General features: G+C 46.1%; 1 protein-coding gene across 1 annotated transcript; it reads left to right on the forward strand.

The window, feature by feature from the left end:
* Window positions 1-510: 510 nt before the first annotated feature.
* LOC117649633 lies at window positions 511-23,627 on the forward strand. The gene is made up of 24 exons (XM_034392539.1): window positions 511-624; window positions 2,297-2,518; window positions 2,892-3,146; window positions 3,774-3,995; window positions 4,495-4,656; window positions 5,336-5,451; window positions 5,999-6,166; window positions 8,562-8,718; window positions 8,995-9,170; window positions 12,273-12,332; window positions 12,727-12,879; window positions 13,218-13,344; window positions 13,986-14,170; window positions 14,495-14,642; window positions 14,863-14,981; window positions 16,585-16,755; window positions 17,504-17,657; window positions 18,437-18,613; window positions 18,835-18,902; window positions 19,288-19,453; window positions 19,611-19,732; window positions 21,656-21,835; window positions 22,350-22,482; window positions 23,398-23,627. The coding sequence occupies exons 1-24, from the start codon at window positions 576-578 to the stop codon at window positions 23,625-23,627; spliced, it is 3,720 nt and encodes a 1,239-aa protein (XP_034248430.1). The 5' UTR covers window positions 511-575.
* Window positions 23,628-24,115: the final 488 nt, after the last annotated feature.

Genomic DNA, 24,115 nt, shown 5'->3' on the forward strand with positions numbered 1-24,115 from the left:
TCCGCCACCGCCGACTTTGCCATAATTTTGGCGTATTCCAGGCGTAAACCTCGACAAACCACGGACTACAACAAGCCTTTAAGGCGCCAAATTTACGGCTTATGCCACGTAGTTTTCCCACCGTCCTTCTTGGTGTATCGTCCGGGCACAGCACAGCCCTCGCGTGCAGAGAGGTGTCCAAGCTGCCCCCAAATTCCATGCCCTGTTCCGCTAGAAAGTGAAACCTCGAGCGAGGGGGTAAACACTTCAAGAAATCGTGTACAGACTACTCGGTATTACGCTGTATTACGGAGGTATTACACGTGTATTACGGCCTTAAAATGCAAAAATTTGGCACATTTGACCCGAAAAGGGTATTACGACCACGTGTATTACGCGTAATACACGGTTTTTGTGTACAGGGTATTACGCGAGTGGTTACCCCCTCGACCTCGAGGGCCGATTCAACGAGCCTATTGCGTCAGTGTTCAGCAAAGTAACCTGACAAACTTATTTTATAATGCAGAAATCTTGATGGATGCTGCCCCGTGGGACAAGAGTTTCATCGTCGTCTTCTCGACACCACAACAAGTAATATGCTCTTCATTGTGCCAGTGTTGTATTTCTTCGTGCCGCAGGCCTTAGGTGAGCGTAAGTCTGCTTGTGTCAGGGGCGGACTGGCCCGGGGTTGGCGGCGGGGAAACCCCCGGTATACGGGCCCCCTTTGGACCAAAAAACACAAAGTATTGTCCAGTTACGTAACTCCAGAGCATGCTTTTGACTCGGAGTTGCTTCAAAATATATCAAAAGTATCGATATTGGTGTCAAAAGCTTTAAAAAACTGTTATTGTTCATGTAAACCCCCTGACAGATAGGTGAACCCGAATCCCTCTGGCCTATTTCCCCGCCGGGCCCTTTAGGAGCCAGTCCGCCCCTGGGTTGTGTATCTGGTTTTAAGTACGTATAGTGTCAGGGTGGGCTGATGTCTCCGCCATTTTAAGCGCTATGAAGATATCGCGTAAGGCGCAATACAATGAGACATTGTCCCTACAATATGATAGTCACCAATGCACACCGAAAACGCCCTATACCAAGGCATGGGGAATCATTGCACTTTACGTGTGTTAGACACTAAATGATTTTGCACAAGTTTGTACGAGTTGTCACAGTTTTTGTTATTAATGGAGATGGACTTTTTGTACAGATTTGTACGTAATTTTATACAAAAATGAAGAAATCTGTGCGGTTATACATCACAGAAAAAAGCCAGTGAAACGCCTCATGAATAAAGGGAACATTGCGAGGCTATTTGTGTACCGGTACCAAAGCATTGCGCTCATTCGTCGTTATCGCATTTGGTGCGATCACTGCAATTCAAAGGGTGAGACATCTCACCAATTTTCGGCGATACAAAATGTATCACCGAAAAGAAGGTCGTACACGAATGTATCACCGAAAAAATGGTCGTACACGCATGTTTCACCGAAAAAAGGGTCGTACAAAAAAGTATCACCGAAAAAACGGTGAGACATCAGCGAGATTGGCCCTTGTTTTCCTGGGGAAGTATCACCCTTTTTTCGGTGATACATTAGTGTACAACCTTTTTTTCGGTGCTACATGCGTGTACGACCAGTTTTTCGGTGATACATGCGTGTACGACTATTTTTTCGGAGATACATTTTAGTATCACCATTTTTTCGGTGAGACAGTTATGTCTCATCCCTCAGAGAGTGAGATGTATCACTATTTGATTTTCAGTGATGGAAACGGTCCAGGGGGCAGCCGATACTACTCGCGACCAACACAAGATAACGGAATTGTACTCTCAGCTTTTTACTGACTTTTTCTCATTAGCTTAAGCATTTCTGAAAGCAACCATAATACTTAGTATTTTTTGTCAGTATTACTTAGCAATTGCTAATTACTGTACTGATATTACCCTTTTCTTAGAAAATTACAAAGAAATTTTTAAGTATTTAAGAAGTTAATACTAAGTATTATTGTTGCTTACAGAAATACGTCTGCTAATGAGAAATAGTCAGTAAACGGCTGAGAGAGTAGGGAATCTTACGACTGATTTCGCGTTAAGTTTTGGAAAATTGGTTCTAAACGCCAAGAATGAAATCTTTCATCAAGGCTTACAGTTATGCATTCATGGAGATTGCCAGTCAAGTTGTTTGCAGGCTTACTACTGGCAGTTTGCCCTCGGGGGGGGGGGGGGGGGGGGTTAAACGCATGCAGCAAGTGACGCTACACTCATGGCCATGGCCCCTAGATTCCCGGTGGAGACCGAGCAGCCAGTGCCTTCTTGTTGCAGCATCATGCCCACCACTGCAGTCGGAGACGGTCCGGGTGGTGTGTTGGCTCGGCGAGCGTGCCGTCGACTGCATGAAGGACCCTGTGCCGCCTGGAACCCTAGCCAGGTTCTTCTGCATGCCTGGGCATCAACTCTCGCTGCCCAACATGCCGCCCGCGAGGTTCCAGTCCCGCTGCGGCAGCGATAGCGCCTGGAGTATGCAGCCCTTCAGCTGCCAGCCAGGTGTGACCAGCCCGTCTTCACTGTTATTCAATTGTTGTTGTTTTTTAACTTTGTCACGTTCACGGTAAAAACGGTTCCTGGTTTTCCCAGGAACTCCCTGGAAATGGCCTATGTCTCTACCATCGGCTTCCTGGGAAAACCAGGTACCGTTTTTACCGTGTTCATCTGAGTATGTTGTGTCATTTGTTTGAACGTGACACGTCACATCGTAACTTAACGGCCCACAGTGGGCTAGAAGACCGGTGGAGGCGGCCAACACTCTAGACACTGACAAACAAATAGTGGAGAGGATTGGAAGTCCTACTGATTTACGAATATTGGAGATGAGTTTTCGGGTTGAAAAACTTTGACCGCGCTCTCCTGTTGGTTGCAGTGACTTGCCCACCGTTGCAGCTTCGGACGGTGGTTGCGGATTGCACGCTCGCGGGGCAGCCGGTGCCCTGCAAAGAGCAGCCAGTCTCGCCGGGGACCGTCGCCACTTTTAAGTGCAAGCCCGGCCACAAGATCAAGTTCGGGTATTCCCGGGACCCGAACTTCCAGTCGCAGTGCGGCACGGACGGGCTGTGGAGCGAAGGGCCCTTTCGATGCGAACCGGAATCGAGTGCAAGTGCGGCAACCCCAGCGCCAGGTGCGTGACTTTACGAAAATATATCGTCAGCACACTATTTAACCATCCCTATGAGAAACGAAAAGGTACGTTTCATGTTTGAACAAATTACTTGCATACGTAGGTACTGTCAAAGTGAGCGAAAAGCGGCGAAAAGTCAGTAACGTGCTAAGAGTGTACTTATAGAGATCATCTCAGTTTGCAAATTCCTGAGACTTCAACTATATTTCAACATCATTTCTATGTCTTTTCACGTTCTCACGTTGTTTTGATTTCATTTCGCATGAGGTTATTTCAACGTTATTTTAAGGGGATTGTACACCTAAATTCAAGTTATTTCCCGGTCAGAACACTTAAGTTTTCAAAGTAGGATCGCGAAGAGCACCCCCAGGTTCCAAGTGCACGCTGTGAAAATTTGAGTGGTCACTTGATGACAATTTCAAGGCTAATTTTCCCGACAACAATGTCGTAAAAAATTGATCGTTGACATTGTTGTCGCGCCCATGCTAAAAGTATAGGAGCTTTGATGAAAATGTCATCAATTTGTGATGAGAATTGTCGAGACTTGAAAGTGATGAAAATGTCATCCGCGTTTTTGTCATAAAGTGACAACAAATTTTCACAGTGTGAAACGTTTGAATGCTGCAGTGACGTGCCCACCGCTGGAGTCGAAGACGGTGCTGGCAGAGTGCCGGTTCCAGGGACGGCCCTTCGACTGCACGGCGCGGAGCGTGCCTGCCGGAACCACCGCCAGGTTCCGCTGCAAACCCCTGCACCAGTTCCTGTTCGGCTACCTGCCGGCCTCCAGCTTCGAGTCCCAGTGCGGGGCAGACGGGCAGTGGACAGTGCAGCCCTTCCGATGCGAGCCCAGTGAGCCCTGTTTACGGTGACAGTTTTGTATCCGGGCAAGAGCTGTTTAATGCGCAAGCTACAAATATGCTGAACGCTCTTGAAAAGGCCGAGATAATGTGAAATAAGAGTGCATGTACTTCTCTCGGCCAGGTGAGCTTTTTAACTGAGTTGCGCCCGCACAGCAATAGTGGTGCTACTCAGCGGAAAAATTCCTAAAACTTACTTACGAAATATGAGAATATTCTAAATTTTAAACCGTTACATACTGTTATGTCTAAAAAAAAATCTTCAATGTAAATACAAAATTTTACAAGTTATTTTAAAGTTACAAAGAAAGCTGATGTACGAAGTAATTCTTTTCAAAAGGAGAAAAGTTAGCACCTGGCACGCTTCTTCGTAAGGTTTCCACAGTGCGGTCTACTGTGTGCTGCTCTTAATAATCCAGTCATTTAGAAGACGTTTCACGACCCAAAGAGTTCAATCTCACGTCTTTATTTTTAAAATTATCTGTGTTTAGTCTGCGGGCAGCCCACCGGCAAAGGGATCAGCTTCATCCGCGACGGCAACGTGACGGCCTCAGCAGCCGACTTCCCCTGGCACGTGGTCATCTACGACCTGACCAAGGACCTGCAGCAGATCTGCGGCGGCACGCTCATCTCGCCCAAGTACCTCGTGTCCGGTGAGACTCGCCGAAAGCACTTGTGAAACTAAAGTGTAGTATTAAGTTACGCTTCTTGTTCAGGTGCTGTGAGTTTACGCTTCAAATCAAGCTTAACAGGCTCTTTCATCAAGATTTCCCTTATCTAAATACATGGGGAATTTCCATTCCAAGCAAAACGTCTTCTAACAAACTTGCACTTCTTTGTAGTTGGTGGTATGAGACGCTGTCCTATTTAACGCATGGAAGGACTGGATTGGGAAATGGTGTTTCTTATGGGAATCACCGAGAGTGAGTCAGTGTGTTCGAAGGTACTTGAGTTGATGAATCGGGTCACCAACGCACAGCATGTAGTTTCTGACAATCCTACTCAGTTGTAGAAAGTGACTGAAGTGCGAGTGCAGTTACAGCTTTAGAGAGTTCTTTACTTCAGAAACGAAAGATTTCTGTACAGGACGAAAGATTTCTGTACAGAAATCTTTCGTTTCTGAAGTAAATAACGTTGAACGTTCAATATTATATTTTGGGTGAGGGCAACTTTATATCCTAAATTTGGGTGATGGAGCTCATCTCACCCTGTGGTGCCCTGGTTATGACTTTTTGATTCTCAGTGAACCCTCGATGTAATCCATCTCTTATTGTCCTTCTCAGGAACTTCCTCAGTTTTTTGTTTGGCTTGAAATTCATTTTCTGATTTCAGCTGCTCACTGCTTCCACGACGGTAAGAAGATGTCTCCCGAGGCAATATACAGAGCAGGTTTTGGGAAGATCAAGAGGAATGTCAGCGAACAAGAGCCAAACGAGCAGTACAGAGAGGTTAGGTTAAGTGCATTTCTACAACCTTTCAAATCCTTCTATGCAAGTCACTTGTCCAGGTCATGCACACGCTGACCTACATTGAGCCTACCAGGCATGTACTTGTGGAGTGAGCAGATCATCATTTCTATGACGGTATAAGGGTTGCTCAATCCGAGGTCTCGGATATCTTGCGCCAGGCTTAAATAATTAAAACGTTTCTTCCCATTTTACCCACGCCTATTCAATGAATATGTGAATTGATTCTAAAAGCATTTACACACTTTGAGAATTTGACCGCATCTATTGATGACAGGTTTTTGTTCACTGATTTTGACTATGACAACAAAGTTTTTCATCTCGCACTTTCCAATTCTCAATTAGTTTGTCAAAAATGTAAACTAGAAAATGTAAAACTACAAAGGATCCACGGGTTTCTCATGTGTCTAATACAACGGCCGGCGAATAGCACAAGCTAGCTTATTTTACACTTAATTACTTACTGCGCACTTTACCAATGCTTGCACCAGCAAAACCCAATGTTACGGTATTATTATTTGCATGTCAGCTGGAGAAGATTTACATCAAGGACTACGGTGGCAGCAAAGAACTGTATTCGAATGACATATCACTCGTGGAGCTCCGAGACGAGGTGGACATTACTTCCACCACGATGCCCGTTTGCGTGGACTGGGGCTTGGAGCTGCCCAACCTTCGCCATGGAGAGCTGGGCGCGGTAAGTATCTGACAAGCATATGTTATGGCATTACAGTTCCCTCTCAAGAGACCGGGACTGTCAAGATGTTTCGGGTGTGACCGCGACGTTTGCAAGTGTTGCCGGTTTTGACTTCATTGCCCTGATACTCCATTCGTACTTGCCACGACCCATGTCGTCATCATATCAGTTTCATCTTAAGGCGGCCGGATACGGTCGGCTCCTCTGATTTGGCATAAAGTCTCTGATGGCAATACCCCAAGGCGATACTCCGTGCCAATAACTATGCCAAAAGTGTAGGCATTGTCCGAGAGATGGCGGTAGTGGCGAGGCATATCTGCGCAGGTATGGCCATACAGATACGCGTTTTCTCCCGGGATGCACCGAGCTCCTCGCCGAGCCGCAAGTCCCGTTACCTCTGCGTCGGTGCGCTCCCCCTCCAGCCCCCCTCCTCCCCCGCCGGCTGGGACAGGTGACCTGTCAATCATGCAGTAATCCTCTCCAGCGTCGCACCTCGGGCGACGGACTGCAGCCAGAGACGTGGCCCGGACGGAGAGTGGAGGGGGGAGCGGCAGCCGACCAGCGAGACGCGCGGCTGGGCGCGGCGCTGCAGCGCGCCTACTAGCAAATTCAAAATTTAAATGTTCGAATCTAACTGGGGCGGATGGGCACCATGAGTTTGCGGTCTCTTTTCCGATCAATTTGATACCCGTTGAAGCTTGATATCTGCCATAGGTGTATAAATGATCTGTAAGGCCAGCGTCGCACCTCGGGCGACGGACTGCAGCCAGAGACGTGGCCCGGGCGAAGAGTGGAGGGGGAGCGGCAGCCGACCAGCGAGACGCGCGGCTGGGCGCGGCGCTTCAGCGCGCCTACGTAGCAAATTCAAAATTTAAATGCTCGAATCAAACTGGGGCGGATGGGCACCATGAGTTTGCGGTCTCTTTTTCGATCAATTTGATACCCGTTGAAGCTTGATATCTGCCATAGGGGTATAAATGATCTCTAAGGCCGGGCACCATCAAATGGTTTCACATCTTTTCGCCAATTTCAAATCGCCGCGTCACGTCCACGATTTAAGTTCGATTTGGTCCGATATCAGCCGGAGCCAAGGCTGGGCTCGCACACCGCTTCTCCGCACCGGCCGGCCTCAGTCCCCCAGCGCAGTGCAGCTCCGGCTTAGCTCGGGCTGCCTAGGGGAGTGGAGGGGGAGGGGGAGGGGAAGGCGGCGGGCGGAGACAATACCGGCCGCAGGTAGTGGCGAGCGAGGCACGCTGTCCGTCACAAAGACGTCACTCAGGCCGGCCGGCCTGCACGTAGTTCCTGTCCTTTCCACCGCGCCACCTTCCAGCGCTCCGGCAAACGACCGCCAAGTTCAAAACGGGGAAAATGAGGCAAAAACAGGGTCTTTTTATTGCAGTTCGATCTCAAAAAGTACTTGTCCTAGGGAAAAACGGTTTACAGCATATTGAAGGGATCATCAGGGCCTAGGGCGTCGGGTGTATGGCGGCTCTTGAAAGTGGTTAGCTGCATCCGATATAGTCCGGTGAACAATGGCCTCAAAATTGACGACTTTGAACATCGAATTTTAACGTCTAAATATCCTCGCACAAACTTCCCACATACCCGCCGACCTAGATCTCGTCGCCCGATTTACGAATCTGCCATTATTTTTCTTCTAGGACTTATACTTTTTGAGATCGAACTGCAGGAAATTTGAGGTTTTGAAAGTTCAATAACTTTGTTCAAAATTGAGCCAGGTCAAAAAAAATTTGTGGCTCGCCTCCCTGTGATGTCCCGAATACGTGTGCAAATTTTGAGCCTGATCCGACAACTTCAATTTGCGTATCCTGCCGCCTTAAGAGGAGTTGTTTGCGCCCTTCTCTCAAGGTTTCATTGGATCCTGAATCGAGGCCGGGATACCACCGCGCTGAAAACTTGATGAAGGGTGTACTCGAGTGTGTATTATACCTACCCATATGGAGCACCATTATGTGCACCAATAGTAGGGTCACACCTTCGGTTCGAGTCCCATTTCGCGACTCTCACTCTCAGACATTTATGGACTTTTTTCTCCCTTGCTTATGACGTTTTCTGAGCAAACGTAAAATGTACTTTCTCTTCAGCTATGCACAATTTTGATCGTTTTAAAGGTTAAATTGCCAATAGATCATGTAGAAATTGAAAAGTACATTGCAAATAACAAAAAGTCAGGTTTAATGGACTTAATACATTATACTATACAATGAACAAAATAGTGCATAGCCACAGAGAAAATAGTTCATAATACGTTTGCACAAAAACCTTAAAGTCGATACGGGACTGAGGGTGTGGAGCTCAAAACCCGTTTTTGACCACCTCCGCCGGTCTTCTGGCCCACTGTGCGCTGCGTGATCGTGGCCTCGGCGTGTTGCAGGTCGTCGGCTTCGGCGACACTGCGGAGAGAGCGCACGACTCCTTGCGGTTCGCCTTGCTGCCCTTCATCAAGAGCGCCGAATGCAAGCGGCACGTCACGGACAGCTTGGCCGTGTACAACAAGCTTCCTGACAAGTTCTGCATCGGGTTCGTGAACCGTACGTATGGGGCAGGCGGAAAGTTTGTAGAAAAAGCCAGAATTCTAACCTAATTCTCAGTACTTTACGATTCAAATCTTTCGTAATACAGAAACATTTATATGAAGAAAGTGGTAACAAGTTACTGAGAATTTCTTCCCCACGATGAGTTCCAAACTTCACTGCTCTGTCATAATACTTCGTGCTGCAAAGAAAAAGCTCAGGAACTTGGGGAGTATTAGTGGGCAGCTACCTCTGTAGCGTGGAGGACCCATGACGTCATTCCCTTCCCGGCAGGCACGACGGTGGCCAAGGGAGACAGTGGGGGTGGCATCGCCTTCCCGAACGAGGAGCGGGCGTGGTATCTGCGCGGAGTGGTGTCGCTGGGCAGCTCGCAAGAGACCACCTACTCGTTCTTCACCAACCTCACCACCTTCGTGCCGTGGATGTCAGGCCTCATTCAACTCGGGGAGGTAAACGGGTGAGGGGCTTGCGCCGAGGACTGGAAGTCAAGGGGGGACCCTGGTGAAAAAATCGCCAAATTTCCAATAAATTGTATTTTCAAAGTTCATAGATAAAAATGTGCATAGAAGGTTTCAGATTCAACAGGTTGAACACCTTTAAGCTAAGTGGGTAGTTTCTTTATCATTTGGAAGGAAATAACATTGAGATCAGTTGTCGTTAGCTTCTACGCTCAACTTCACAGCTTTGCTCAGTCGACAAAAAATTTTGTCGTAGAAAGGCTTCCTGCGTTCCTGGTTGACACCTACATGAGTCTTCTTGCATGGACTCTATTCATTGATGACTTGTCGACAAATTTTAGTGACGGAATCTTGATATCAGCCCTACTTTTTTTAAAACACACCTAAAAGTTTGAAAAAAGGGAAAAAAATCACTTTTTTTTTAATTTTAAAGGGGGGCACACCAGTGAAAATGCAGGGGTTTCGAAAAACGATCATTCTAAAAAAAGAAACCCGATGTATTCGATTGATATTTTATTCTTGGCTCAAAATTATGTCAAAAAAAAGGGAAAATCAGTATGGGAGAGCGAGGTGGCGATGGCAAGATGAAGCGCCAGTCACTTCATTTTTCAACGACCTTGCTTCACTCCTGCCACGATTCCGCCTCTCTGGTTTGGGCTTCGCGCACGGGATTTAAAAAATTTCTCAACAGGACACTGCGGCTATGGTCTGAACCACGGGCATCCCAAAAAAGAATGATTTCAAATTTTGTTTTTTTCAGAGGGCAAAAATAGAAACTTTTTTTTAAAACCCAAATTTTTTTTCGCACTTTCATGGCTGCAGCTCACGCCCTTTTTTAGGGATGGCCATTTCCGAGGTTCACCATAGACGCAAGTGTAACGAACTTTTTGCCGCAAACCGCATTAAATTATCTTCATTTTTGCGCCCGTGAGAGTGGCACAAAGGTAAAAAAAAGGTGTTTGGAGAAAAACCCCTTTTAAAGGGGGAAACATAGATTTGACGTGTTTTTTTCGGATATAAATGCGTCTTTTGACGTATTTTTGTTCGCTTGCGCCAAAATGTCCCCCTTTTCAACTGCGTTTTGGGGGTTCAAGGGTTTTGTAATTGAAGTTCAAGTGAAAACCCCCAAACGTTAACAATTGGTCAAAAAAAAGCAAAAATAATTTCCTTTTTAGCAACTTTTAAAAAAGTGCACAAGCCAAAGTAATCGGAATTTCTGGGTGGGTTTGCGGCCCTTTGACTCGGGATGAATAGCAGAAAAATAAGATAAAATAAAAGAGAAGGCAAAAATTTGCCGATTTTCACTGGTGTGCCCCCTTAAAATTTGAAAACTCATATCTCAGGACAGAAATTGAATTTGAAAATTCCATCACTAAAATCTTTCTTTACACCTTTAGGATAAACCCCAAAAAAAAATTTAAGACTTTCTGTCCCCAAAGAAAGACGCAGGAAGATTTTTCCCCAACGCTCCAAAAAACACTAAAAAGCCACTTTTCCCAGAGACCGTTCAACATTTGGATTGAATTTTGTTTTGGGAACTCCCATAAGAACCTAAAAATTTAAACAAATTTCACTTCTGGGATTTTTTTTGAAGCCTACTTGAAAAATTTCACCAGGGTCCCCCCTTAACACGAACAATTTTTAAAGCTCTTCCCTTTAAAAAAAACCTCCGCTCCGCAGTCAAAATTTGAGTAGTCTTTTGATGACAGGGTAATTTTTTTTACAAGGATGTTACCAACATTGTTGATGACATGGTTGTCACGCCCATGCAACAAGCACAGGGGCTTTGATGAAAATGTAATCCTTTAGTGATGTGATTTTCATCATTTTAACGTGACGAAAATATCATCCATGATTTTGCTAGTGACAACAAAAGCCAAAAAGGGGCTTGAAAGCCTTCAAGCCCTAAAGGGCAATCACTCTAAAAATCTTCCCAACTATTTTGGGCCTTACAAAAAAAAGCAGCTGATTTCTTAGTCGGGTCTAAGTATTATTTTGAGCACAGTGCGAAGAGAATACTTCGTATTTTCGAACTATTTCTTCATAAAACCTAAATAGCTTGTACCTTTCACGGGCTCAAAAAAGTTCTGAGGGTTTTTAGTGTAGTTTTTCAGCCTCTTGTTTTACTAGTGAACACTTGAGACTACTTCGTTCGCACTTGTCTGTCACCCGTTTTTCAGGGGAGGGCCGGGGCTGCGGCGTGGACGTAACCAAGCCAGCATCGTGAGTGGCGCCGCGGCGGGCAGTTCGACTTCCCCCGGGAGGTGGGCGTCTACTACAAACAGACCTCGAACCACGACTTCGAAAAGGGTCACCACCGGGGCTCTTATTGGTCCCCAAACCCCATCATAACGCGTTGGTGTCCAAATATTTTTGCAGTTCAGTTTAGGGGAAACAGAGGGAAAGCAGACTTGCACACTGCGAAAAATTTTTGGGTTTGGTTGTCATTTGACGACAATTTCAAAAATTTTAAGGGTAATTTTTCCCTTTCAAAGGGTGTCCTCAAAAAAAATGCTGACCACGCCCATGCAGTCATGTAGGAGCTGTGATGAAAACGTCATCCTCGGTTTGCTATACAGTGACAACACTATTTTACAGTGTGGACTGGCTCTCTAAATCATGGAGGTGCAGCTGTCTTAAATATCATACCTGTGAGAATTCACTGTACCTTTTAAATAGATATTTAGGAGAATTACGTTTGTATCATGAAGGAAATCTTCACCATGCAGTTTTTTTTTTTGTTTTTTTTTTCTTGCATGCACGAAACTGCAAAATGACCAGTTTCAAATGTTTCAAAATGCATGAATTTGTGCGCTTTACTAGACACGAAAAGTCACGCATGAAATCTGTGCATTTTGAATCGCATGCACAGTGACGTGCAAAGCTTAAAGCTCTAATAAAACCTGCAAAGTAATAAGTGGTGTGTTGTGTAGCCTTTCACCTTAAGACATTTAGAGTGTATAATATCCAAAGTAACAGAAACGTTAGAGGGTGCAGTCATCATATGCATTTACTTCTGATTGAAAGGGGCTAAGTCCGTGACTTCCACCGGCCGATCCCATCGACTGTCGGAAACCCGTCGACGTGGCTAAGAGTGACGCCCCGTCGCGAGGCACACTTCAAGAGCCTCGAAAGGCGATCAACGTCAGCGCGGTGTAGAGTGAGCCGCACTCCCGCACTCACTAAATTCTTGTGGACTTTTTAAGCATCTTCTTCATAAAATGCACACCGGGAGCATAACATTTCACCACCTTACGTACGTATCTTTGCATGCATAATTATGCATAAAGGGTGCAAAATTATGCATTTTAAAAGTCCACAAGAGTTTAGTGTGTATAAGCTTTCGTTGTCTGAAGACTGATTCCGAGATTCGTTTTGTCGCACTCCTTGCTCGTTCTGATGGGTGCGAGGAAGACAGAGCGGCGAAAGAACCAGAGGCAGCGGAAACTACAAGTTTCAAGTTTCGGCGCAAACCTATCTAAAAGGCTCGCCGTATCTGAGTGCATCCACTTTCTCCATCACCATTGTCACGTTCTTCCTGAAACAGGTGGTTCGCGGCTTCTTCCCGAGCGACGTGCTCGCCGCTTCAGGCTTGTTCTACAACATCCTCCTCCTGGAACTGAAGCAGCCCGTGCACCTGATGCCCGTGTGCTTGGACTGGACTGGCGGTGCGCTGCTCAAAAAGGAGCGCCTCGGAACGGTTCGTCGCTTTGTTTCAATTTTTAGACAGTATCGTCATCCTGTGGCAAAGAACTATGTGTGTTTGATAGGTGAACTGAAAAGTGAGCATGATTGAGGTGTCCCGGAGGGAGGGTATGGGATGTACAAATGAGGCTACCACAGATGAAAGATGAAAATCTGATCTGTAACAGCATTTTGGGGCTGGGGCTTAAGCTGCGAATCTGGAAGAGGTAGCTATTGACATCGATCCACGGAAGCATAAGTCTCTATTCATGTGGCCCAACCAACAAACATGCTGACCTGAATTATGTGGCGCTACGTCGGAGGGTTGCTTCATAAAGTGACGGTCAATTCTAGGCGCTGTCAGACTACGAGACGGACAATTCGACGGTGTGGACGCGCCTTCCCATTTTGAACACCACCAGCTGCAAGCAATTGAGCTCGGCCCAGCCCGGCAGTCACCATGTGTGCACTGTCCAGGAAGGTAAGCTTTGGAGAAACCCGGAAGAAGTAGGAAAACCAATGACCACTCTACCTCAACATCAGCACGTAGTAAAAGCTTACGCTAAATACACTCTCAGCCTTTTACTATTTCTCATTAGCAGACGCATTTCTGCCTGTAAGCAACCATAATCCTTAGTATATTTTGTCAGCATTACTGAGCAATTGCTTATTAATGTAGTGATATTACCGTTTTCTTAGTAAATTACAAATAAATTTTTAAGTATTTAAGACTAAATACTAAGTATTATGGTTGCTTACAGAAATACGTCTGCTAATGGGGAAAAGACAGTAAACGGCTGAGAGTGTATCCCACTTGAGTCTGACACTCAGAATCGTCCAGCCACGGCTGAGAGGGGCTGAGAGGGCCAAGTAAGCTTGCCAAGTTTTGGCATTCAAAACTGCTTTCCAATTTTGTGGCAAGCAAACTTGCCACAGGCTTTGCAGTGCACACTTTGGTATGCAGAGCTTTTTACAGAAATTCCAATGCTTTTCTCGTATTACCTTGAGTGACGATAGTCGAGGACGTGATAGAATGCAGTGGCGCTCATTGCTGCAAGTGTTCACTCGATCATTGTCTTTTGATGTTGTGATTGTGACTTTTACAAATATCACTTTCTGAAGGTCCGAAGCAACTGCGAGCCCACAACAGCTTGTACGTGTTCGCCGGCAGCACATGGTTTCTGCGCGGCGTCGGGTCCGACAGTGTGTCGACACCTGACGGCACCGTCACCGCGTACACTGACATGAGCGACCCCGGCGTGCGTCAATGGCTGTCCAAGACCAGCGACATGATCGGCAAGCCCACTGTGAGTATACCCGGCAAAACTGAAGAGTGTACACTCTAAATGTCATGGGACTCATTTTTTTGGTCCCATGAATGATGCAATTTGAAGTGCACCTGATACCCGATACAATTTTGTGTCCACCAGGTGATACAAAGTGTCTGATGCTTATTGCAAATAGCAATTTCATCGGACAAATTGTGTCACGAGGTGGACACTAAATTATGTAATCGATGAATGAGCTTACAATAGCATCTAGTTCCATGACATCACATTTAAATGAATGAGATAAAATATCACGTCATTTCGAACATCGCACCTGGCTGACTTCCAATCTCGGCCTGGCAGTGTGGCAACGTGAATCTGTGCGAGCCGCTCTCTGCCGGACTCTCGCTGCGCGGACACATGCCCTGGACGGTGGCCGTGGTGGTGGGCTCTGGAAGCGGCAGCCGCACGGAGTCCGGCATGCTCATCCAGCCGAACGCGGTGCTCACAGGTGAGAACACGAGTCACTGCACTGCAAACACTACTAAGTACACTGGTAGAACTAAAGCGAAACTGTATGCTTGAATCAAGCATAATGTCACGCCTGAAGACGTTGCGCTTGAAATCGAGCATAGTTTCTCTTCCCCCATGCATTTGGATAGGAGAAATCTGGATGGATAACCCTGCCTAGCGGATGAAGCTGTGTTTCTATCACTCAAAAATGTTTGCAGACAGCGCAGCCGTAGTGAACCTGTCTGGTTGGAACGGTGACGGTATAGTCCCGACAGTGTCAACAGACTCTATCACTGTACTCTGGACAGCCGCAGACGGTAGCGTTAAGAGAAGCCAGGTAAGTGCCATATACCTACGCTACAAACCTGTCTTACTTTACACTTTTGAAAATGCTTCCGCCTGCCTGTACTCACTTTTAAAAGCCTACTTGCACGTTTTCAAGGGCATACCTTCAAGCACACACACATGCAGAGAGGCTTCGTCAAGTGTATACACTTGCATACATAGGCAAGTACTCACTCATGTTTGCATATGCGTAGCGTGGAGTGTACTCGGCCAAGCACGCGGTTTCAAGTGTTTGAACATGTACGTACTTGGCGCCAAGCATGCAATTTCGTTCGTATTTGCTAGTCTCTTTAAGTCGACGCAGTTCTTGTGTTAGTAGTAGTGTAGTGGTACCCTGCGCAGTTTTTTTAAGCGGTCTTGCTATTTAAGGGGGCTCATACATGTTAAAATCAGGGAGACTCATTTGTTGAAAAATTTGTTTAAAAAATTGTTAAAAAAATTGTTTTTATTTTTTTCTCTTGAAAACAATTGCAGATATAAAGCCCATTGTAGTCAATTCTATGACACTACTAGGGATGAGTCTCCCGATTTTTTCCCCACAGATCTGAGCAAGTATGCGAACAAAATCTTACGAGAACCAAAATTTTAAACGTTTCGACTAAATCTCCAAAAAATGTCCAAAATCACTTTACTTTAAGCCAATATGAAGCTTACTCATTATCTAAAAGGGTTTCACCGGTGTAAAATTCATCAGGATTTCAATCAGGAAATTCCTGATTGGTCAATCAGGGTATTTTCTGATTGGAAAAACCTGATGTTTTTTCGCGCACCTCTGATTGATGATTTCTGATTGGTACCAGTTCTGATTGACTATTTCTGATTTTGTTTTTTCTGAGTGGACGTTCTGATTGGTAAAACAACTTCAAACATCGGTAATATGACCATGCCGAGGCACATTCAAAAATTTATGATAACTTCTCTGGGGGTCAAAACTGAGTCCGATCCAAATCTGAAGTCCGATTTTCGATAGCTCGTGATCAGGCCTCGATATGCTACTAAAGATGATCCGATGTGCATAAGATTAAAATGGCCCCTTTCAAATCGGCTGAACATGTCACATACCAATTTGAAACCGATATCGCAAATACTTTCCATTTTATAGGCATCTGTACTTTACACCACAAAATTTCCTGATGTTCTTTTCTGATTTCTGAGCGGCAATCAGCAATCAGAAAGCATCAGAAATTTTCTGATTGCCAATCAGAAATCAAATATCAGGAAATTTCTGATTGCACTCAGACATCAGAAATCAGGAATTTCTGATGTCGGTACTCAATCAGGATTTTTTCTGATTGACAATCAGAATCAGAAATAATTCCTGATTGCAATCAGAACAGAAATATTCCTGATTGACAATCAGAAATCAGAAATAATTCCTGATTGACAATCAGAATCAGAAAATCAATCAGGAAATCCTGATTTCTGATTGGAATCAGAAATTCAATCAGAAAATCCTGATGGCATTTACACCGGTGTTTAACACAGAAATTGTAAAATCTTAATCAGTCTACATCAAAAAAATTTCTTTACAAAGTGCTTTTAACATGTATGAGCCCCCTTAAGAAGCAACGTTCCCGTATGTGTTGCTTCTGCAGGTGGTCCGTGTGCTCGTGCGCGAGAGTGCCGAGGTCGGGAAGGACGGCCGGCCGCTCCTGGACGTGGCGCTGCTCGAGCTGCGTCCGGACCAGGCCGTGCTCGCCACCCCGATATGTCTCGACCTCAACGGAAACGTGCTCCAGCCGTTGGCAACCGGGCAGCTGGGCTTGGTAAGAAGCAATGACAACTACATCACACTGCCAAGTTTCGGTCATCAGTTGAAGCCAAAGAAACGTCCACGTTTAAGTGACAAAAACCAAATGTTTCGTTTGTTGGGTTTAAGAAAACGCTTTTCCGACGTGCTGTTTTCTAGTTCCCACCAGGGGCGGATTGGCTCCTAAAGGGCCCGGCGGGGAAATAGGCCGGAGGGGCCCGGATTTGCCTATCTTTCAGGGTTTTTTCATGAACAATAACAGTATTGTAAGCTTTTGACGCTAAAATCGATACTTTTGATGTATTTTGAAGCAATTCCGAGTCAAAAGTATGCTCTGGAGTTACTTAACTGGACAATACTTAGTGTTTTTCGGTCTATAGGGGGCCCGTATACCGGGGGGCGCGGCGGGGATTTCCCCGCCGCCAACCCCGGGCCAGTCCGCCCCTGGTTCCCACTGAGAATTCACTGAGATTCCAAACGATACGAACGTTGCACTTATGGATGGTGCAATACATTGAAATATCGCACCATACGTGCTATGCCATAGCCATAATGGCGCCTAATGTGGAATGCTTCCCGAAAATGATGTATGCTAATGAATGGGAATGGGAAGGCCGTTCCCTTCATGTGCAATGGAAAAGCATTTCACCAATTGATGCTATACACGTAGCGTTTAGATTCTCAGCGTTTTATTCGAATTACGAAAGAAACGCTTTACACAGTCCTTCGTTAGTGGAAACACTGGCCCGATTCAACTGTCGTAGGTCGAGGCGTGGTCCTCGTGGGGTCCTACCAACCACAGTTTGGTGAGTGTGCCGTTTATGGGACCAGCGGAGTGCAGCACCCAGCTCCGCCAGTCTTCAAATCGGTCAAGGGAATCCAATGAGTTTTGCACGTCAGCCACCCCCGGCGTTCTGGGTAAGTACCGCAAAACGTCGCAGATACTGTCATTCATTCCGCGATACTTGTTATTCAAAATAAAATTTGTGATGAAACTGGATTTGCAATTTCATCGATTCATCACACGCTGGGTAATTTATCTATCGCAAAAAATTATGAAGTAACCACACCCCTTGATTTGGGCGAGAAAAGGCGCATTTGGAGGTACTTTGATTGCTAAATGCTGCTTTAAATAACTTTATTGCATATTCTTCTTGGCATTGTTGCAAAACATTGAAGTAAATATTTTTTAACAAAATGCATACTTGGTGCTGCCTCTTGAATAACAGTGAAGGTACTTGCAAATCGAGATGGCGGAGCACAGTAGCTCACGAACACACTGCAATTTGGATGGAAAGACTTCACGCCAAAATATGGCGAGACATTTAAGTCTCGCCAAGTTTTGGTCAGACCTGATAGTCTCGCCAAAATTTGGTCAGACAAAAAAGTCTCGCCACAAAACGGTCATACACAAAAGTCTGACCACAAAATGGCGAGACTTTTGTGTCTGACCGCCACCGAAAGGCCGTAATGCGCCGGACGGTTACGGCCTTAAGACCGTGATCAGACACAAAAGTCTCGCCATTTTGTGGTCAGACTTTTGTGTATGACCGTTTTGTGGCGAGACTTTTTTGTCTGACCAAATTTTGGCGAGACTTTTAGATCTGACCAAATCGTGGCGAGACTTTTATGTCTTGCCTCTGGAGTGGCGAGAAGTCTGACCTTTGGATTTGTGGTGCATGTGCTTTCGATCTAAGATCCGACGGCGGTGCTTGGAGGAGGCTTCTTGGTGTCGTCTGGCAGCCAGTGGTATCTGCAGGGACTCTACACGGGCTTTGCCCGGCTGCGCCATCGCACCGTGGGACTGGCGTCTGACTTCCGTGACGATGCCCTGAAAGGATGGATGCGGGAGGAGCTGAGGAAGATAAAACCCGGTGAGTCAGCCAGATACTGCTAGAAAACTTCAACAATTCCTGCCAAAATTTTCAGGGAAGGACTGTACTTTCAAGTTAAAACAATAGTTGTACCAAGTGAGGAACGAGTGTTGTCTAGTCCCGGCCTCTTGTACTTTCTAGAATCCTTACTGTACACTCTATCCCTTTTATTTTCTGTATGGTGTGGTCCAAATACCTCATCTCTCTCTTTTTTTTAACAGTGAACTTGAAGTCTCCAGACGACAGTGGGCCGAAGAACTGTGTAGGAGGGCGGCCGACTGCTACTGAGGTGAGCGAGTGCCAGTGTACCCTTAGATGAGAAAACTTTCGGGCAATGTTCGAAGTCCAGCCTTGAGTCGAATAATCCCTCAGAGTGTATTGGAAAGCGCTTCTGTTGGGGATGGTCCAGGGAATCGTCGTAGCAAAAAAGTGTCAATCAATGTCGCTGAAAATACAAACTGGGTGGGACTCTCTCTGGGATTCTCTTTTCGCTACGGACTCAGTTTTCAGTTTGTAGCCCCCGGTTTTTAAATAGCTATTTTGCGTCTGATCTTTTTATCACAAACCCAATGAATATCTTTGGAACAGAAATGATCCCTCTTCATATCTTCTTCCGATCACTGTGCCCTTTCCTCCGCACGTGGCTTTCTGACTGTTTGCGGTCCTGTCACCAGTGCGGCCTGTTCAACTCCAAGGATGAGCTTCAAGACGAAAACGACTTTCTCTACAAGGCGTCCAGAAACCGCATGGAGTGGAATGTCCAGGTGCACGTGTATCGCAACAACCCCGTGTGGGAGGTTCGTGGGGGCGTTCTCATTAGGACATCAATGGTAGTCACGTGTAAGTTTTATTTTTGTTTTTGTCTTTTTTTTTCGAGATGAAATACTTCAATCTCAACTCTGCTCCTACCTTGTATGCAAGTCCAGCGACCCAATGACTTCTAAACATTCTTTAAGAACAACGTTGGAAGAGGTAATCATCAATTTTCTGTTTCCAGCCGCCTTAAACATGTTCTCGAGGAAATCAAATGAGTCGTCGGGCCCCGGAGAAGCCATCCGAACGAGCAACGTCCTCGTCAAATACATTACTGCCGACGGAAGAGGCCCTTTCTCTGTTGAAGTGAGTATTTTAAAAATTAATGATGGCTCGAAGTTTTCACGCCTGGTACTATATCCAATATTGATTGGGTCGGATTGGGTCCTTCATTCGGAGAACACTTCGATCCTCGTGTTGACTTTATCAGTATTGTACACCCTCCTTCCTGGGACGTGACTTCTCGTGACAGCACGCTGAAAGGAATGCGACAGAATGTCACACTCCTTTGAGCATTGTGTCCCGCTCGTTCGGATGTGAATGAACAATGTCATTCCAGGAATGTGACACCACGTTCAAACGAATGTGACAAATTGTCACGTTCGTTTGAGAATTGCGTCACATTCGTTTGGATGTGACTCAGCCATAAATTACCTAACTCGTATTCAAAAGAATATGACAAAAGAAACAAACGAACGCGACATTTTGTCACATTGGTTTCAACGTGATGTCACGTTCCTGGAATGACAGTGCAGCCTTCTAGGGTCAGTTGGGGTAATTATGGGACACGGGGTAAGAATGGGACAGCTGTTTCTTGGAGAAGATTTGACATTTTAGAACTCATTCCATACCAGATGTTATTTTCACAAAGGAAGCGTCACATTTGGAGTGGTGTGAGTCCTGAGATATCAAATCTTCACCAAGAAACAGCTGTCCCAATTACTAGCCAGGGGAAAGCCTTCGGCCTCGATGCTGAGCTGGATTCTGCTGGAGATGGAAATGCATTTTCATCAGTAGTAAATTTGGATGTGTTTATTTTGAAAATGAGCCTCTTTTCTTTTTGGGGGGTGATAGCCAGAAAGTATGCTTTTGCGCAAAGGATTGTGATTCGGCAATGGTTGGTTTCTCCTTGAATCGACGGAAGGCTATTTAATAATCTAAAACTAAATGTTCCAACCAATCCTAACCTAACCTAACGGGCTCGTGACAGATCTTACTCTACTCGTGACAGATCTTACCCTACTCTCGACAGATTTTATTCTCAAACTAAATGGTCCAACCAAACCTAACCTAACCTAACGGGCTCGTGACAGATCTTTCTCTACTCGTGACAGATCTTTCCCTACTCTCGACCGATCTTATTCTCAAACTAAATGATCCAACCAATCCTGACCTAACCTAACGGGCTCGTGACAGATCTTACTCTACTCGTGACAGATCTTACCCTACTCTCGACAGATCTTATTCTCAAACTAAATGGTCCAACCAATCCTAACCTAACCTAACGGGCTCGTGGCAGATCTTTATCTACTCGTGACAGATCTTTCCCTACTCTCGACCGATCTTATTCTCAAACTAAATGGTCCAACCAATCCTAACCTAACCTAACAGGCTCGTGACAGATCTTCCTCTACTCGCGAAAGATCATACCCTACTCGCGACAGATCTTATTCTCAAACTAAATGGCCTATGAAGCTTGGCGTACGACTATGGAGCTTGGACTATTGAGCTTGGACTATAGAATATGGACTATGGAGCTTAGACTATGGAGCTTGGACTATGGAGCTTGGACTATGGAGCTTGGACTATGGAGCTTGGACTATAGAGTTTGGACTATGGAGCTTGGACTATAGAGCTTGGACTATAGAGCTTGGACTATGGAGCTTGGACTATGTATACGCATATGAATATAGTAAAAATAAACAGAGGAAGATACCTCTTGTAAACTAAAGGTATCGGGGGGGGGGGGGGGGGGTCGGACAAATGAGCTATTCAAAATCCCAAACAGGGTGCTTCGCTTCGCTCAGCAATTACCCCGTGTCCCATAATTACTCCAACTGACCCTACAACCAAGGGGAAATCACTGCGAATTTCAGTATACAAATCCAATGAACATCAGTCGAATTTCGATGAATTTCATTCGAACTTCCATGATTTTCGACGAATTTTACAAGTTTGATGAATTTCGGTGTACAAATTTGGCTGGAGTTATTTCCCCTCGGCGTGCAGGTGCGGCGGATCCACCTCAAGGAGCGTTGCCCGGGCTGCGGGCCGCGGGCCGAGGCCCCGCCCGAGCTGCACTACGACGTGGCACTGCTGGAGCTCAGCTCGCCCGTCACGCTGATGCCGGTGTGCGTCCCCAAACCCGGATGGGTGACGGCGCCGCTCAACTCGCTGACCGAAGGGCTGGTACGTACGTAGCCTTTTCTCAGTGTGCCGTTGTTATGAAGACATTGCAAAGCCAGTGGTAAGTTTGCTTGCCACAAATTTGGCAAGCGGTTTTGATCATTCGAATGCCAAAATTTGGCAAGCTTTGGTCGACACTCTTCATGAGCTTGCCAAATTTTGGCAAGCTGGGGAGTACTTCCGAGCAAAGCTTGCCAAATTTTGGCAAGCTGGGGAGTATTTCCCGGCCAAGCTTGCCAATATTTGGCATTCAAAACGGCTTGCCAAATTCGTGGCAAGTAAACTTACCACGGGCATTGCAGTGTATCCTGCTTGGTAGTCACTCTATTCAAACTGGAGAGTGTACGTAGATGATTTCAATGAAGATTTAACCTGATGGTCTCAACAGTACATGATTACTGTCTCCTTAACAGCCATGCTGTAAATCGCATGTAGTATAAGCGCATAAAGTGTACATCGCATGTACGCACCTGTGTTATTGGACTCACATTCCGTGCGTTTGTTTTCTCGTTCGCAGGTAGAAGTGTGGGATGACGCCTACTCCAGCCAACGGACTCTGGTTCCTACACTGTTCCGCACCCTGGGCGCATGCAGGATCGCACCTCCTGTAGACTTCCTCAACGCCGAGTTTTGCACCGAACCGACCTCAGGTAAGGTTTACTAATCTGACCCCAAACCTCAAACGCCGGCAGTGTCTCGTTTGCGACAGTCATTTTCTAGTGGCCTGAAAGCGTATCTCAATACCACCCGGAATCGTCAAACCAAAATCATTCGCCGGACCCATCTTACTGTTGTGAAGAAAAGGATCTTATTATATCGTAGTTTTGACGACCATTTAGAAGTCCGTTTCGAAAAGGAAAAGGTTGAACGCCCATTGAATGAATCCGCCGTTGAAAAAATCTCCAAATATGGCTCATTTTGTCCGCCGTATGAACCTTCAAGTTTCAAGTTCTCGCGAATTATTTCCAGCTCAGAGCCGTTATCCCAATCATTTCACTGGACTTAGTCTCAAAGGCAGGCGAACATCTCAGAGTACTATAATTTCGAACGGCTTGATGAAAAAGTGTACTAGCATCACACACAACACTGGTAAAACTAAAGAGTAGTTGAACGCTTCATTCAAGCATACAACTACGCTTCAAGACTGTACGCCCTTCTTGAGGCGTACAACTACGCTTTAAGGCAATGCCCCCATGCATTTAGATAGGAAGAAAGGAGCGCATGAACTCTTGTACGCTTGAAGAAGGGCACTGGCTGTACGCTTCACGAAGAGCGTAATAGTGCGCCTTAGTTATACCAGTGAACACACCGACTTGCAGAAAAAAAAATCAAAAATCCTTTCAAATTGACATTTGTTGGCTATCATGATCCAACTGTGAGAAAATTCGCCTGCCTCTGGCGGTAACTACCCTCCTAGCACTACAAATTTGTAACAGCACAGCACCTCCTTCCAAAATTCGTAGATCCTCGTCACATTTTCACGTAACGGTCTTAACATTTTTACAGTTGCAACGATTGGCCTGGATTGTCTCTTACCTACCTGCGAGGATTGTCAAACTTTTCAGGGGCGACGCGAAAAACGCCTTCAGTCGGGGCGGCCTTCTCCGTCCTGGCGACGGGCGGGGCGGGCGGCTGGTTCCTGCGCGGCATCCAGGGCACGCCCTGGAACAGCACCAAGGGGGGCACCGTGCCCGTCTTCTACAACGTGGACGAGCCCGGCCTCAGGGAGTGGCTCAACGAGAAAATGCAACTCCGGACAACCGACGGAAGCATAGGTAGGATGTTCCGTCACTGATAATCCAAATGGTAGAAGTACAACCTTTGATCCCTTTATCAGAGCACCAATAGGGTACTTCGGATGAAACTTAGACCGGAAGTGAGCGACAGATCGGGAGAAACAAAAGAGCGTCTGCTGAGCGGTGGTGGGGGTCGAAATTGGCGGAGTAGCCTGAAAGCGGCGCGCACGCTATACCCCACTCTGCCTGTAGGGTGTTGAGCTCTGGCCCTGAAGGAGAACAAAACGGGAGTTCAAAATGGGAGTTTCTATGGGAAATGTACGCTGCGGATGAGCCCCAGACCTCATCCGAACCAGAGTCACCAGACTCAAATACCCTATTCCGGGCCACCAGCCCTCAGCATGACAGCATAGCCCCGTTTTGTCGCTGACTTCTTGTCTGGATTTCCTCCGAAGCACTCTATTGGCGCAATGCTTTTGCATCACACGTGAAGTGCAATGCCTTCTCGTACATTACCGTAGGGCGGGGAAATTTGAACGCATGATGC

This window comes from Thrips palmi, unplaced genomic scaffold (assembly GCF_012932325.1).
Source record: "Thrips palmi isolate BJ-2018 unplaced genomic scaffold, TpBJ-2018v1 HiC_scaffold_4, whole genome shotgun sequence".
Lineage (NCBI taxonomy): Eukaryota > Metazoa > Arthropoda > Insecta > Thysanoptera > Thripidae > Thrips > Thrips palmi.

Excerpts from the sequence above, each read along its gene's own strand:
- LOC117649633 (XM_034392539.1), top strand. The coding sequence starts at position 576 with ATGCTCTTCATTGTGCCAGTGTTGTATTTCTTCGTGCCGCAGGCCTTA. Across the intron at positions 14,982-16,584 it reads GTAGCGTTAAGAGAAGCCAG|GTGGTCCGTGTGCTCGTGCG; the intron begins GTAAGTGCCATA and ends TTGCTTCTGCAG. Across the intron at positions 17,658-18,436 it reads AGCCACCCCCGGCGTTCTGG|ATCCGACGGCGGTGCTTGGA; the intron begins GTAAGTACCGCA and ends TTTCGATCTAAG.